General features: G+C 48.6%; 1 protein-coding gene across 2 annotated transcripts in view; it reads left to right on the top strand.

Annotated features, from left to right (window-relative positions):
• The window catches only part of Znf618 (zinc finger protein 618), a 181,759-nt gene that overhangs the window by 113,838 nt on the left and 52,215 nt on the right, over nucleotides 1-15,706 (top strand). Inside the window, exon 3 of one of the 2 annotated variants that reach the window (XM_041632513.1) lies at nucleotides 6,161-6,420. In XM_041632513.1, coding sequence (XP_041488447.1) covers nucleotides 6,161-6,420 — 260 coding nt within the window. Of the gene's footprint in view, nucleotides 1-6,160; nucleotides 6,421-15,706 lie in introns of those variants that run through there. The other variant, XM_041632514.1, reaches the window with a different exon arrangement.

Here is a 15,706-nt window from a genome sequence, read left to right as displayed (position 1 = left end):
CACACGTGTACGTTGTGGAGAGAACAGTTACACACAGCTTGAGTCATAGTGAAGTTTTGATTCTGGAGGGGGAAAGCAAGGCACTGTTTGCATGCTTCAAGGGCGGTTGTCGCCCCTCACGGTTGACGCTGATTTAAATGGATGAGCAATAGGGTGAATGGCTCCTTTGGAAGAAATAGGCTGAGTCTGGGGTGCAGGTGAACACACTGCTTCCCGTCTTACAGTGAGAGACACACACCTGAGCATCAGGGTTCACCTCTGTGTGTGCTCTATACATTCAGATAGAGAAGCTGAATTCCAGAAGCCTGACATGGCGTCATTATGCTCATGGCCCCAGCCACTCAGCTTGAGGCTCAAGGATCAGCTGAGCTCAGAAGTGTGAGACTGGCTTAGGCAGCATAGTGAGACCCCCGTCTCCAAAGGTTTGCCAAATTGCCCCAAGGGAGTGAGCAGCATTGGGGTTCAACTCCAGGGAGCTGAAATCTCCATTCCCTGAGACTGTGGAACTCATAAGGTAGTGTTTATGGTGGAATGGTAAAGAAATTGTGCCTGAGAACGAGATTGTCTGGCTCAGGCCCCTCGGGTCACTAGGACCTGTCCTCCAGCATTCCCAGAAACTGCATGCCTTTGGCCTTGGATCCCCTTGATGGCGTCATCTTAGGCTGTGGGGTTTGTGTTAACTGGAGAAAAGTAGAAGCAAGAATTGTTTTTACCCTAAGTTCATTATCATTAAAAGTTGTATGACTTTGGGCATGTCCTTCGTTCACTGGCTGTGTGCTAAGCCTTGTGCTGGACTGGCTCTCCTCTGTGCTATGGGCTCCCTACCTGGCAGCAGGACTTGGAAACTCAGGTGGGTGGGTGGGTATCTGCGCTTGAACTTCCAGGTAAGGGTCCAGGGAAGCAGATTGTTTCTGGGGCTTTGCTCAGAGCCTTTGGGCACAGGAGACTGGCTACAATGCCTAGGACAATAAGCCAGAAACAAGACGAGTAAGAACTGGGGAGAAGGGTGGATCATAGACTTCACTGCTTAGCGCCATTGCTTCGGAATTCCCTCTCTCCAGTGTTTGTTTCCTGTGGCCTACCAAACAAGTTACAGTAGCCTTCCCTGCTCACACTCTCACTTCCTGCGCTTTCAGAGCGATATCCAAAAATATTAAATAAATTCCAGATAGTTTGTTCCCCATGGTGCTGTGAAATCCCGTGCAGTCCTGGTACCCACATTGTATATGCTGCCCGCTCCTTCTCACTAGTGAGCATCTCCGTGTGCATCTCCTCTGTCTCAGCTGGTGTGTAAGTGGCCCCAGTGACACTTAATAATGTTTCCAAAGCACAGAAGTCATAACGCAAAGGAGACCCGAGTACAGGCTTAGTGGAAGACAGGTGCCTTTGTGCTATGAGGTAAAACTGTGGGGAATATAAAAAAAAGTGTCAACATAGTCCAAGCTTCAAGCATATAGTAGGGAAATATGTCCCTTAAAGAGACAAAGGGCCTGTTGCACGTCAGGCTGGGTAGCTTAGAGCAACAGAGGTTTATTCCTTTAAAATCTTGAGCCCAAGTCAGAAATGGGTGGCCCAGCAGGTTAACACTCAACGCTAGAGGCCTTAGGACGATAATGTTTCCTCCTGCTTCCTGCAAGTGTCATTGTTCCTTGATTTATGGCCACATCTACCTGGATGTCAGGTAGCTTCCTCCAGTTCTCTGGGGCCTTATCTGTGCTCTTAGCAACATTAGCTGCTGGCTATAGGATGAGTTCAGTTCCAACATACTACGTCTGCAAACATCTGGGGGTTTTGTTTGTTTTAAAGAAGCTCACATGGGGCCGCGGAGATGGCTCAGTGGATAAAGTGCTTACCATACAGCAACAGCACAAGGACCAGGGTTCACATCTCAGGTGCTCACACAAAGTCACATGGGTGTGGTGGCATGCCTGTAACCGCAGCACCACTGGAGAGGTAGAAACGAATCCTCAGAGCCAACTGGCGAGCCAGACGATTAATGGTTCCATGAGCTCTGGGTTCAGCGAGAGACCCTGAAGGGAAGGGAAAGCGGAGAGTGAGCTAGAAGAATGAATGTGAGCTTCTTGCTAGCAACCCTGGTGCATGCATACACTCATACGAACACACATGCACACATACACATTCAGAAGTGTGTTCATAGATTCTGGGGTTAGGATGTAGATGTGTCTTTTGGGTAAGCTCCAGTCACCCCCACTACAAAGCAGAAACTTGAATATCTGTACGTCAGGCAACAATACAAAGCTGTGGCTATTAAAAATTGAGGAAACGGGGAGTTAGAATCCTACTCAAGGCTGTCCTCTCCATCCCATCCTCTTGGGTGCCTGTGAGCCTCTGCAGCAGGACACCTAAGCCCTGGAGGAACGCACTTGAAGACACATTGGCCAAGAGATGGGCAGGAGCTTTTAGCGCCTGCTTGGACAGGGGACTCGTTTGGTCCGACCTCTCTCCAGGCATCCGCACTTGCAGTAAGCAATGACCAGGGATGGCAGGTACTTACTGAGAAATACTCTTCTAGTGCCCGTCTTTGGATTTTATGTTGAAGTGTGACTAGGTTAAATATAAAATTCACAGCATATCTTGAGCAACTATTTTGTAGTTATCTATATATAAATCTATTTTACAGCGACACAAATAGAATAGATTATGGAGTGTCAGCATGGAGATAGATTCGGAGTGCTTTTCCACTAATATACCTAATGATTCGTGCTGAGAATATTCAAGGGCTCCACTGTACATTTAAATGGATATAATTAAAATAATGAGCTCTATTTTAAAAATGATATATGAAAAAAAATTTTAAGAAGTTGGAAGGAGCTGCACCACTAATTCAAAGTGATCTAAGTACTTGTGATGCCGTTGTTATTAGGACACCTAATTAAATGCGGAGCAGTGAGGAAAAGAGCGGTGTGGGCCTGTAAATCTCAGTGCAGGAGTCAGGGAAGAGATGGGAGCTGCCTGTGTCCTTAGCACCAGGAGCCGTGCCAGAGAGTGATTCCTGTGACCCCATCCAGGGGGCTGTGGGGTGCTGTGGGTCTACCTGTCCTTGGGAGGACGTCGTTTGCCATTCCTCACTCTGGAACCCTCGTGTCCCTACTGGAGGTTCCAGGGGTCAGCAGATGTGGCCTTAAGTCCTCAGTTGGCGCCTTGCCCTGTGTCTCCCTGTAGTATATTTCCACCCAGGCCTGATACAGGTGGGTATGGCTACCTTAAGCATGAATCCATCTGCTGTCCCAGAAGTCCCAATGCCTGTTTATCCAGAAGGTACATCTTGGTCATTAAGCAAGTACAGCATTTATGGAGCAACTACTGTATGCCTGCCATATGCTGGAGATGCAGTGTTGCAGTACAGCATTTATGGAGCATCTACTGTATGCTTGCTGTATGCTGGAGATACGGTGTTACAGAGAGCATTTATGGAGCATCTACTGTGTGCCTGCTGTATGCTGGAAATATAATGGTATACCAGCAGCTCCTAGGGGTGTACATAGGTGAGACATTAATGGACAAGACATTTTCAGATAGAAGCCGGGGCTGTGAAGATAATAGAACAGGGCGGTGACAGAGAGGCTGGACAGTGAAGTCAGAAAGGGGCAGCTGCGCCAAATGCTGTGAGAGCCATCTGTGGGAAAGAAAAGTGACTTCTACGGGAATGTGGCGTGGCCGTACCAGGAAGGCTTCATGGTGGTGAGAGTGACATCATAAGCCAATGTCGTCATAGTGATAACGACAATTTGAAATTTGTATGGGCATCCACTTCAGGCCAGTGCCCCAGTTGGACTCCTTACAGATGTCCCCACGCATCCTTGTGTCCAGCAAGGATTCTCACATAAGAGACGAGGAAACGAAGGCTCAGGGAGGGCTTTTTGACCAGCATTGCAGTGTTGGGAAAGCAGATTAGAGTTACACAGTCTGTGTGATCCACAGCTCCTCTTCTCCCCACAGGGTGGCCTGCAGCTAGTGAGGAAATGGGGTGGGTAGGGGGCTGAAACAAGAAGATGAGGCGAGCTGGGGAGGGGGTGGTGGTGTTCCTTTTTGTCCTATTCTGAGTTTAGCAAACCATGGAGAGATCAGGCCTTGGCTAGGACTTCGACAGCTCCCTTTGTACCTGGAGGTGGTCATGGCCGCCTCCAGCAGTCAGTGTGTTCATCTCTGCCGCACGAACAGGTCTGGTTCTCAGTCCTGGTTCTCAGCAGTGGTGGAGTTGAGGTTTAGAGACTCCCTTGGATTGGATTCCCCACCATCCACGCGCTAACATATGTCCCGTGTTCTGTTGCTGAAATGAAACACTTGGGGCTGAGTAGTTCATAGAGAACAGAAGTTCAAGAGCCAGCATGAGTTCAGCCCTGGTGCAGTCTCCTGGCAGACAGCTTCACCATGATGTAGTAACAGGCCCAAGTACCTGATGCGTGTTTTCTGTGTGACGTGGCAAGCCTGTTGTTGTGTTTGCCGATGGGAGAGCTACGCTTCAGGGTGCGACGGTGAGCAGGGAAGTAGCAGCTGCCCCTCCCTGTTCTTCGTGGATGGTGGAAGCTGCTGCCTGGGTGGTTAATCAGGCAGAGTATTTCTTCAGGCTAGGGACTGGAGGCCAAGTCAGGGGTCCGGTGGCTTAGGCTTCAGGGAGGGTTCACTACCAAGCTTGCAGACAACCAGTTTGTCCTCCATTGGAGGGAATAACTTTCATAAACTTATTTATCTTGGAGTTGGAGGAGGCCACATTATAAAGTGTGTGGAGGTCACTTCTCTCCCTCCACCGTGTAAGTCACAGAGATGAAACTCAGGTCATCGGACTTGAAACTCAGGTCATCGGACTTGATGACAAACGTCTTTACTGACTAAGCCTTCCTGCTGGTCCAAGAATGCTTTTATGAAGCTCCTAACGTCCTCACGAGGCTCCACCATGGGGCTCTTGTGTAACCCTAATTACTTCCCAGTCACTCCAGCTCCAGAAATGGCCACACTTGAGGTTTGGATATTAACGTGTGAATTTGGGGGTGGGTGGCACAGTTTGGTCCAGAGTAGCTCCCTAGTTACCTTTCTCTGTGCCTCTCTAGTATTCAGGCCCTCAAGGCTTCTGTCTTTGCTCAGCATCCACCTTTTGCCCCTCTGGGAACAGCTGCAGCTGGAGAGTCAACTTGTGCAATGAAACCACTGCAACTTAACTCTTGTAGCTGCTGAGACCCAGAGAGCCTGGCGCCTACAGGTCCGCACAGCACGATCAAGGTGGATCCGGGACCAAGTCGCAGGCCCTGCCTCCCAGGTCGCCATGTCTTCACAGTGCTCCAGTTTGCTTGTCGTGTGGCCAGGCCTGAACATGCCTTGTGTCTAGGTTTCTCTGTGCAGAAGAAAGGACCAGGCGTAGGAAGGCAGTATCCCTAGACCTGGAATGAGATTTGATTTTCATCCTGTGCCTACCTTGCCTTACTCTCCTCTCAAATGGAAGTCGTGAGGCTAGTTCTCTTACTGAAAGGATGTGGGAGTCCACGGAAAATAATGTGGAAAGAGTGACACGGGTGTGGGTACCAGAGCCTTGGCTGTGTGTGTTCGCCCGCAGCTGCCTTTAAGGCCTAGGCAAGTCATGGCTCTGTTCCAGCTACAGAATGCACTCAGCTTCCCGGCCAGTTCCATCTGACCTCAGTTCCCTGAGGATGCTCTCAAATGTTTGGAGAGAAGTCCTGTGCTCTCCGACACCCTCACCACGAGAGCCTCTTGGGGCTGGTGTTTTCCCAGCTAAAGTGGGAGTAGAGAAGAGCTTGGATGTGATCTGAGGTCCTGCTGCCAAGGAACAGAAACAGCGTGAGATGCTTGGCATGCTGGTTACGCTGCTCAGAGTGCTGTTGGCAGGCACTGGCCCAGCTTGGCCTGGTACTTGTTAGAAATAAAGTCTCAGGCACTGGCCCAGGCTGCCTGAACCAGACCCCGCATTTATGAGAACCCATAGCTTGTACAAATGACAGGAGGTCACGTGGGTAGTCCCAGAAGTCTGTAGACCTCCACTTATACAGACATAAAATGGAGCTGGTGGGGAGACCAAGGAGCCTCCATTTACATTCAGTACAGAGCCGTGTTGTAAGACTGTCTGGTGCTAAGGGCTGGTGGGGCTCCTGTTGCAGATTCCCTCTGAACGGCCTCTCTTTTTTCCCAGGGAGCGCTTGAAGCGCAGTCAGAAGAACGCCAAGGTGGAGGGCCCGGAGCCAGTGCCTGCTGAGACCTCGGTGAGTGCCGAGCAGGGGACGATGACGGAGGTGAAGGTGAAAACAGAACTACCAGACGACTACATCCAGGAGGTCATCTGGCAGGGCGAGGCCAAGGAGGAGAAGAAGGCAGCTGGCAAGGACGGAGCTGGTGATGTGCCTGCTGAGATCTGTGTGGTGATCGGTGGTGTCCGCAACCAGCAGACCCTTGGTGAGTGCCTGCGTGAGGACCAGGATGAGGGCAGAAGTGTGTGCCCAGAAACAGGCTGGCATCTCTGAGAGAGAACTTCTGTGTCTTGCTGAGAGTTGCCTTTGCCTATTGAGTTCTAGCCTGGAGAGGTCATTTTCTGATGTGACAAGACCCCATGCTTCTGTAAAGCCTTTGTTGAGGTCCGATACTTAGAATGTCTGCTGGCCCCCATCATACCTCGAGGCCCCCAAGCTCCTGGTGGGGACAAGTATAAGCCCTTACTGCTTGCTTGGTATCCTGAATGCATGTCCTGTCTGCCTTGTCCCTGGCTTGACAGGGAACTAAGGGGCAAGTACTGGCCCTGGTCAACTTTTGATCGGTTACAGGTAAGTGTCTTCCCACACTTGGAAGAGTCTGGTAATAGCCTGCTCTAAGGCAGTAATGATTGAAGTACTCAGATAGTCACAAGGCCTGACTGGCTGACTTAGCGTATGTAGAGAGAGCCTGCAGGACACGAGATGGGGCAGAGGGCAGTTGTTCTACACCACAATGCTTGACAGCCTCTTGAGAGTCACCTCAAGAGGGACCCCAGCTCAACCCTGCCAGATCTCTGCACAGATCCTATGCCCAACATGTGAACATATTGGTGTGAATTCTTTTGGCTTTCAACATTGGCTCCCAGATTGATTTTTCAGATCTGCCAAACAAAACATATTGTTGGTTTAACAACTTTCTATGAACCACAGCTTTGAATCCCAGGGATAGTGAGACAAGGCCCTGCTCCCTAGTCTGGCCCCACACGTCTATCTCCTTCCTCCATGGTTGCCATGCGCAGAGTGTTCACAGGCATGCTCCACCATCGCCATCTACCCTTCTCTGACTCCTAGGCCCCTGTGTCTTCCTGGCTCACTTACTGTCTGCAGCCTGCAGGTCCTCATGTCCCTGTTTCCAGTGCCCTTTCTCCTTAGCTGCTCACCTCAGCCTCCTGCTCTTTCCCCTGTTCTCCCACGTCACCGTGTGCATCACCACAGTATCCGGTGACCAGCCACACTTTTGTGTCTCTCTGCCTGACATACCCTGCTCAGCTGGCTACAAGGAAACCTTAGCGAATAAAGCCTAGATACTATGTTGTCCTTCTCAAACCTTGAGACCGACTCCTACCATCTCCAGAAAGGTGGCCCCAGCACTGGGGTCCTCCATTGTGCCTATGTTTTGGCCTCTGATCATCCCAGACCTCTCATTACAATGTTCATCCTGTCTGCTCTTCCTGCGTCCCCTTCTAGGTTTACCTCCACTCATTTCCTAAGCCCAGCTTGTCGTTCAAGGCCAGTTCCAGGGCCACCTCCCTCCTTCCCTGATCTGTGGTCCGAGGAGTCTACATGAGCTGTGCCTGTCCCCTGTCAGGTTAACCGTTTTCACAGATGGCCCGATGACAGAGGATAGCAAGCTCTAGGTGAACTCAAGCAGGCCACTGTCTGCTAGAGCTGGAAGGAAGAGGTACAGAGTTCATGTACAGCTGTCAGGCCAGCTGTGAGGAACCTAGAAGGTACCCACATCCCAAGGATAGCATGAAGGACAATTGGGCATGAGAAGATACTTGGTGGGGAGCCTTGCCTGACCTCTGCCCCTCAGCATTTACTCCCCAAAGCCGAGGACTAAACTTCCTCCAGCATCTGTGAATGGAGGAGAGGGTGCATGCTTATTCTCACTGACGAGGATATGTTAATACTCTTTTAGCCCAGCAGCCACTGCTGCTCTTCCCAGGGTGTCCTGTGAAGAGTAACTGTGTGCAGATCCAGTCAGGGAGGCCTCTGGCAGGCAGCCAGAAAAAAGTAGACAGCCTTCGCTGAGCCAATGGCCCACACAGTGCCCTCGGGCCTCCTGCTAGCTAGAGGTACGCGTTTCCCACTCAGCTGCTGCTCAGCAATCAGGTCTTTGCATCACTGTCTCAGTGTCCTTTGCACTGAGATGAGGATGCACCGTGCCAACCTCATGGATGTGGGATGTGGTGGGCAGAACAGTGGGAACTCACTTCTGTGGTGTCTGTGATGGGGAGCACTCTCATCTCTGTGGTGCCTGTGATGGGGAGCACTCATCTCTGTGGTGCCTGTGATGAAGAGCACTCATCTCTGTGGAGCCTGTGATGGGGAGCACTCTCACCTTGGTGGAGCCTGTGATGGGGAGCACTCATCTCTGTGGTGCCTGTGATAAGGAGCACTCGTCTCTGTGGAGCCTGTGATAAGGAGCATTCATCTCTGTGGAGCCTGTGATGGGGAGCACTTGTCTCTGTGGAGCCTGTGATGGGGAGCCCACCTAGGACCTCTGACTCATGTAATGAGAGCTCTGTATACCGCAGTGCCCACCATACAGATGGCTCATGTGAGGACATGGTAGGATATGTGCTAAGTACCTGGTGCTGTGCCCAATGATGCATGGAAAAGCTCTCAGTAGTATAGTCTGAGTGTTGGTAATTGTGGTTGGAATTCTCTTTGAGCCACCAACCAGCTCCCAAATAATGACATGGAGACTTCTTACTAATTATGAAAGCTGGGCCTTTAGCTTAAGCTTTGTCCCACTAGCTCTTACAACTTAATTTAATTTGTTTCTGTCCATCTACATTTGCCTCATGACTTTTTATCTTTCTTTCATTCTGTATGTCTGACTCCCTCCAAGTCTCGTTCGTGTCTCTGTGCACCTTGATTATCTCCTCCTCCTTCCTCTCTTTGTGCCCAGAATTCCCGCCTATACCTCCTGGTCAATCACAGCAATACATTTTTACACAGTGTACAAATTCCCACCTTTTGCCTAAATAGAAAGGAAAAGTTTTAACTCTAACATAGTAAAACTATATACAATAAAAACAATTACCAGATAAGAATTATATTTACAATATCTAGTCCATTTGTATTTGGTGAATTCAGAGAAAATACTCCATTATTTATCCTATCTTGGTGAGTCCAAAGTTTTGCACCCAATTTATCTTCTGTCATAGCTAAGGAAAACTGTAACTATAACTACCTGTGTCCAGCTCCATCAAAGACCCCAGAAGGATATAATATTACCTGAGTAAACAGGAGGTGCCGTGTAAGGGATTTCTAAAACTAGAAATGACAGAGACATATGATGGCCTAGACAGTCACCCAACATTCCTCTTCAACATTGGGGCATCCATCTACCGCCTAGAGGCATAGAAGATCTGACAGACTTTTCTATGCAGCAGGAATTTTGGAAATATTTGGCAGTCTTTTTCCTTTGTGTCCTGTTTGTCCGGTTTGTACAGTATACTGTTAGCAGTTGAGGCAAGGGCAGTCTCTTGCCCAGATGGCCAGCTTTGTCACAATGAAAGCAAGCTCCATATGGAGGTTCTTCTACACCCACAATCCTTTCAAGACGTAGATTGGAGCTGCTAGGAGAAGATGTGTCTCACTGTCATGAAAAGACTTAGGTAGGTCTCTGAAGCATTTGAAGGTTACCTATCTAAAATATCTCTGTTTGACCTTGAAAACATAGCTAACATGACTACAAGTTTCATTGTTAAAGGTCACTAACTACTAACCTGCATTTTAAAAAAATTATCCTAACCAGTTTGTAATAATAGCTTTCAAGAACTAGAACTTTACATTACATTTTAAAATGAACTGCATAGGTACAGTACCTTAAACAAGAGTAGGAACACACACACACACACACACACACACACACACACATATATATATATATATGGTAGAACAAAATTAACCTGAAATTTGTATCAATGTACAATAGTCCATATCAATGTAAAATATTTGAGATGAATAGTTGCCTTTCTAGCCTATATTCCTATCCCCACTAAATGATGACAAATATCTATAACCCACCAAATTTACCAGAAACCACCAGTCACTGTATTCTCTAGACTGCTTCCTAGAGGTGACGACATCTCCAGGGGACTCTGAGAAAGTTGAGACATTGGTCGAGTCCTGAGAAACCTACCTAGCTGTAACATTGTCAGTCCCCGAACTGTTCACATGCAGAAGTCTCAGCATATATGCCAGCTGTCTTGTAGATTTTCCTGGTTATTTCTTTATGTCTGTAGCCAGATTTTCAGGAGGTCTTTCCCGATCAAATCTGATCTCTACTAACCTTGAAGGAATCCTCCCAGTGCAATACATTTTCTGGAATTACATTTTAAAGTTCAGACATCCTTAATGTGTGTAGGCCCGGTAACTCAGCAGTCCCTTTTACCATCCAGTACCACTCAGCAGCTGCCATTCTCTCATCCGCATTCAAAAAATCCAAGTCAACACAGCACCAGGATGGAGACACCCAGTGTATTCCCCATCTTCATGTGACTGTTTTCTTCTCTTTCTCAAGAACCTACACTCATTTTGCAACACACTGTAACTTGTTTAGAGGTTGTTTGTCGGTCTGAACCTGCTTTGCTGTACACCTATAGCATTCTGGACTGTGTGAGTGGCAGCTAGGTCCCCACCGTGCCACTCTGGCAGTTGGTTCCACCCTAGCCTCAGGTTTGTAAGAGCTGAGCTTTAAGCTCACAGGCCTGACCAAGAGCTGTGTTTAATGGAGAGCTGCATGTAACCACCCAGGTCCAGGAAGATGGTGCCCGCACCATGCAGACATTCTTACTTGGCTTGTTCCTTCACAGTGCTCACTGTGTGTTATGAGCACAGGGCTACTAGGAAGCCATGTCAGGTTTTCCCCAGCTCTCTCAGGCCCTACATAGAAATACATGCCCACAGTGGGCATCAAATGTAGCGTGCTTTCTTGGACCACTGTTGACAGATGTTTCTGTCCCTCACAGTCCTACAGTCATTCAGTCCCAAAGAAACACACAGAGGCCTACATTAATTATAAACTGGTTGGCCTATTAACTCGGGCTTCTTATTAACTAATTCTTACATTAATCCATAATTCTTGTCTATGTTAGCCATGTGGCTTGGTACCTTTTATCAGTGAGGCATTCTCATCTTGCTTCCTCTTGGTCTGAGTGACGACTGCAGACTGAGCCCTTCCTCTTTCCAGAATTTTTCTATTCTGGTCACCCCACCTATACTTCCTGTCTGGTCACCCCCGCCCCATACTTCCAGTCTGGCTACTGGCCAATCAGTGTTTTATTAAACCAATACAGGGTACAAGACCATTGTCCCACAGTAGACCACAACCCCCAAATCATGACATGGTGACTTTTTATTAATTGTGAGTGCTCAGCCTTAGCTTATAGGCTTGTTTCTAGCTAGCTTTTTAGAAAGAAAAAACTTAGCCCATTTCTGTTCATCTGTGTGCTGCCCTGAGGCTGTTTACGTAATCTACATACTCTCTATGATGTTTTCCTGATTCCTCCATGGCTGGCTGACCGGCTGACTGGCTCCCCTTTTCCCTCTGTCTGCCAGCCTCACATGTCCCTCCTCTGCCTAGCTATCAACTGTTCAGCTTTTTATTACACCAATCGCAGCAATCCATCTGCACATAGTGTACAGATATCCCACAGCAGGTGATGTGATGTACCCTTTCAGTGCTTGCTTTTCTCCCTAGTCTAAGGACTAAGTCAGCGTGGTATGGACTGTGCAGGGATAAGAAAGAAAACTATCACCAGACATTCCCTTCTAGCTTGGGCTCCCCAAAACTCAAGTCTTGGATAACTTGGGTAATTTGCTCATGACCTTTTCTTAGCACACACCCCAAAGATGACCTCAAAGCAAGCCACTATTTGGAAAGCTGTGCCACAAAAGACCATGTGGCCCCTCTCCTCTCCCCAAGGCAGGTTTTCCTCCTTGTGTGCTTTGTGCAGAAGGCTGGGCTCAGAGAAAGCTATCCTGATCTTGTCACCAACCAAGAAAGTCATGGAAAGAACCCAGTGATTGTCTATGCTATGGGGGGAAACAAACTAATCTCTTGCTGGCAGTGATTTTCCCTGAAGCCCCAGCCCCATCAAGTGTTGAGGGTCTTGAAGAGTTGACTGTCGGAGTCTGTGCTGGGGTTATGTGTGGAGTGGGACTGTGCACGCTGCCATGTGAGCTGACCCAGTCATTTTTAGGGAGGCGAGTCTTGTGGAAAGCAGCAGAGTCTATAGCCACACAGCACAGTGGTAGCATGTTGCTCCTGTTTCAGAGAGCCGACTCCCGAGAGTGTCTGCCTTGCCCCTGCTTGTGAGCATAAGCGAGAGGGTGACGGGGAGTTCTAATGTGTATGCCTCCTGTGCCTGTTGTCTGAGTGTGCTGAGTTCATGCTCTTGACACACTTGGCGTTGAGCATGTGCTTTGCTCGTCCAGCACATTCAGAAACAGGCTCTGTGACTGAATATAATAGTGTCCCTGTCCAGTCACACAACTCTGGGCATTGGGGGCCCAAATGATTTTTCCTCCCTTGGAGGAACCAGAGTCACGGCCTATGGATGGCATTGTCTGGGAGAATCCTGCTGCAGGTGTTGGTACCCAGAAGGCTGGCTATTGCCTGGAGGGGGCCTGTGCTGAGAAGGGCATGTCCTACTCTTAGCATGTCAGTGCAGGTATAGCTGGCATGGGATTTGTGGGCCAGACCCAAGGTACATTTTTTAGCAAGAGCAGAGATGGTATTGAGGCTGACAGTGTTGTTATATAAAACCAGAAGTGGCCGGGCGGTGGTGGCACACGCCTTTAATCCCAGCACTTGGGAGGCAGAGGCAGGCGGATCTCTGTGAGTTCGAGACCAGCCTGGTCTACAATAGCTAGTTCCAGGACAGGCTCCAAAACCACAGAGAAACCCTGTCTCGAAAAACCATAAAAAAAAAAAAACAGAAGTGAATGGATGAGTTCACGGATGCCTTGCTCCTCTGACAAGCTATAGACACAGCTCTGCCCTGTAGCCTGGGGAGGGGCTAGAACACGATGTTTCAGCTCCTTTATGAAGGATGACATACACTAAGGACCCCTGTACACTGTCCCATCGGTAGGCTTCCTGTTCACAGTGACAGAGCTAGTGAACAGTCTTGCCTCCTTTGGACTCTGATTCTTGTGAAGTCTGAACCAACCAGGTCGTTTCCAGGTGTTAACCAGCATGGGGAAGCCAAGGACTGTGAGTTCTGGAGAAGCAACAAGAGCCTGTAGGGGATGGGAAGCAGGGTGACGAAGGCTACATACCCACCACCTACAGTATTTCAGGACACTAAACATACACATGCCAGGAGGCCTAGCCAGTGTGGAGTAGCCACCAGGAAGTCATTTGTGACAGAAATTGTTTGGTAACCAAATATAACCTGTGAGGGAATGGGTTTCTGGTCCTGGAGGTGGGCAGACAGAGAGGAAGGATGGCAGCCAGCAGCTATGAGGAAGGAATTAAGGGCCAAATGGAAACTAGATTCTTCAGGGAGGTTTCCTAGGCAGTGAATAGGTGTGTCCAAGGAGGAAGTACAGTTTACACACACACACACACACACACACACACAGAGAGAGAGAGAGAGAGAGAGAGAGAGAGAGAGAGAGAGAGAGAGAGAGAGAGAAACAGCCATCCTGGCATCTGGCATCCTGGGAAGGAGAGTGGAGGAGGAAGAGGGAACTCCCCAGTCAGTAGGAAGCCACAGGGCTGTGGCTCTGAATGGAGTGACGAGTTCCACGGCTACTCAGACATAGCCACGTGGGCTTCGGTCCTTGACAAGTCTAGGAGGCGAAGGTGCCAGGTTCTACTTGGTAGTGCCAGCTGATAGTGAGTTTCCTATTTCAATAGGCTGTTGGCAGGTCTTGGTACCTGAGCCTGCCAGAACCAACACTTAGTTTTTTGCTACAGCGACAAGGGAAGGAGGAGTCCTGGCTGTCCTCCAGGCCCAGTTTTCTCTGCTATTGACTCTGCATCTGGGGCAAACTGGGAAGGGGTCTAGGTGGAGAATCCCTATTGGAAAGTCAGAGACCTGGGGTCTTCCCTGCTGTGCTTGGAATGCTCAGTGGGTTACAGCTGCAGGGCTCTCAGGACAAGAGGGAAGCCATAGTTCTGAGAGTATCTTTAAAGGTGGACTAGCACACAAGATAGGTCCCGGCGTCAGCTGATGCCTCCAGGATGGCCGCAGTGACGAGAGGAACCCCGAGACCAGTGCATCTGACATCTATTCAGTGCCTACTAAAATACTGTCTCTCATTTGTCACCAGTTGCAAAGATTATAATTCCTGGAATATTGTATTGCTTTTTAAAGGTGGAATTGTGGAAGTAATCACAATGGCACTGCTGTTTAGGGCCCACTGTTGTCGCTGCAGAAAGCATGTGAACAGGCTCCTCTTCAGCAGACAGAAATTTTATGTCTTCGTTTTTTCTCCTTGAACTCCTGTGTCTAGCCCACCCCCCCCCCACAGGGTTTCATCCTAATGTAATACATTTTCTATGCTTGAAAGTCCTTTATTGATCACTGTTTCACAGTCATCTGCACAACACGAGCTACATAAATTGAAATAGAAATTTCTGGAGGAAAAAAATTTCCTGAGATCATAAAGCTCTCCATTTTAAAAACGTTTTAATTTTTCTCTCAGATTGAGTTGTGATTAGTATGCAAATTGTCAAAAACAAATTTAGATAAATAGTAAGTGTAAAAATAAAAAGTTATCAAAAGTACACTTCTCAATAAAATGGATAAGGCTTTCTTTCTCTCTCAATTGGCTCATGTATTTGTGAATTAATATTTCTTAGTGCTAGAATGAGACAGGACTTGGCCTTCACTTCATGCTGATCTTCCATGTTTGTAGGGAAGGTGCTCGGAGGGCTGGGTCATGTGAACAGGGAGCTGGAGACCCTGGGGTCTGCTTCATGGTGTCTCCTAATTCTTTGAACTCTTTCCAAGATGTATGCCAAAAACCACAACCACATGAGGGGTCTGCCTTCAGACAGTGTTTTTAATGGCCTCTTCATTTACAGCTCTCTCTCTCTCTCTCTCTCTCTCTCTCTCTCTCTCTGTGTGTGTGTGTGTGTGTGTGTGTGTGTGTGTGTGTGTGTGTGTGTAAGAATATGAGTGTGGAAGCCAGGAGTCACACTTAGGGTGTCTTTCTTACTCTCTGTCTTTATGTTTTTGAGACTGGGTCTCTTGCCGAATCTGGACCCTTCTGTCTTAGCCATGTCCAGCAGTAAGGTCACAGCTGTGCAGGCAGCTGTACAGTGCCACACCTGGCATTTGTGTAAGTGCTGGGGTTCCAAACTCAGGTCCTCATGCGTGTCCAGCGGGCACTTCACCAACTGAGCCATTTCTGCAGTCCCTCTGTCTTCATTCAGAGTGGAAGTGGAGAATTGGAAGTCCCTGGATGAAGAGCGGGATCTGTCCCCACGCTTTAGATCCAGTCGCTTCTTTGTGCTCAGG

Source organism: Microtus oregoni, unplaced genomic scaffold (genome assembly GCF_018167655.1).
Source record: "Microtus oregoni isolate MIOR12 unplaced genomic scaffold, Mior012 000041F_ref0000270, whole genome shotgun sequence".
Classification (NCBI taxonomy): Eukaryota; Metazoa; Chordata; class Mammalia; order Rodentia; family Cricetidae; genus Microtus; species Microtus oregoni.
This window is presented reverse-complemented; position numbering and strand designations above follow the sequence as displayed.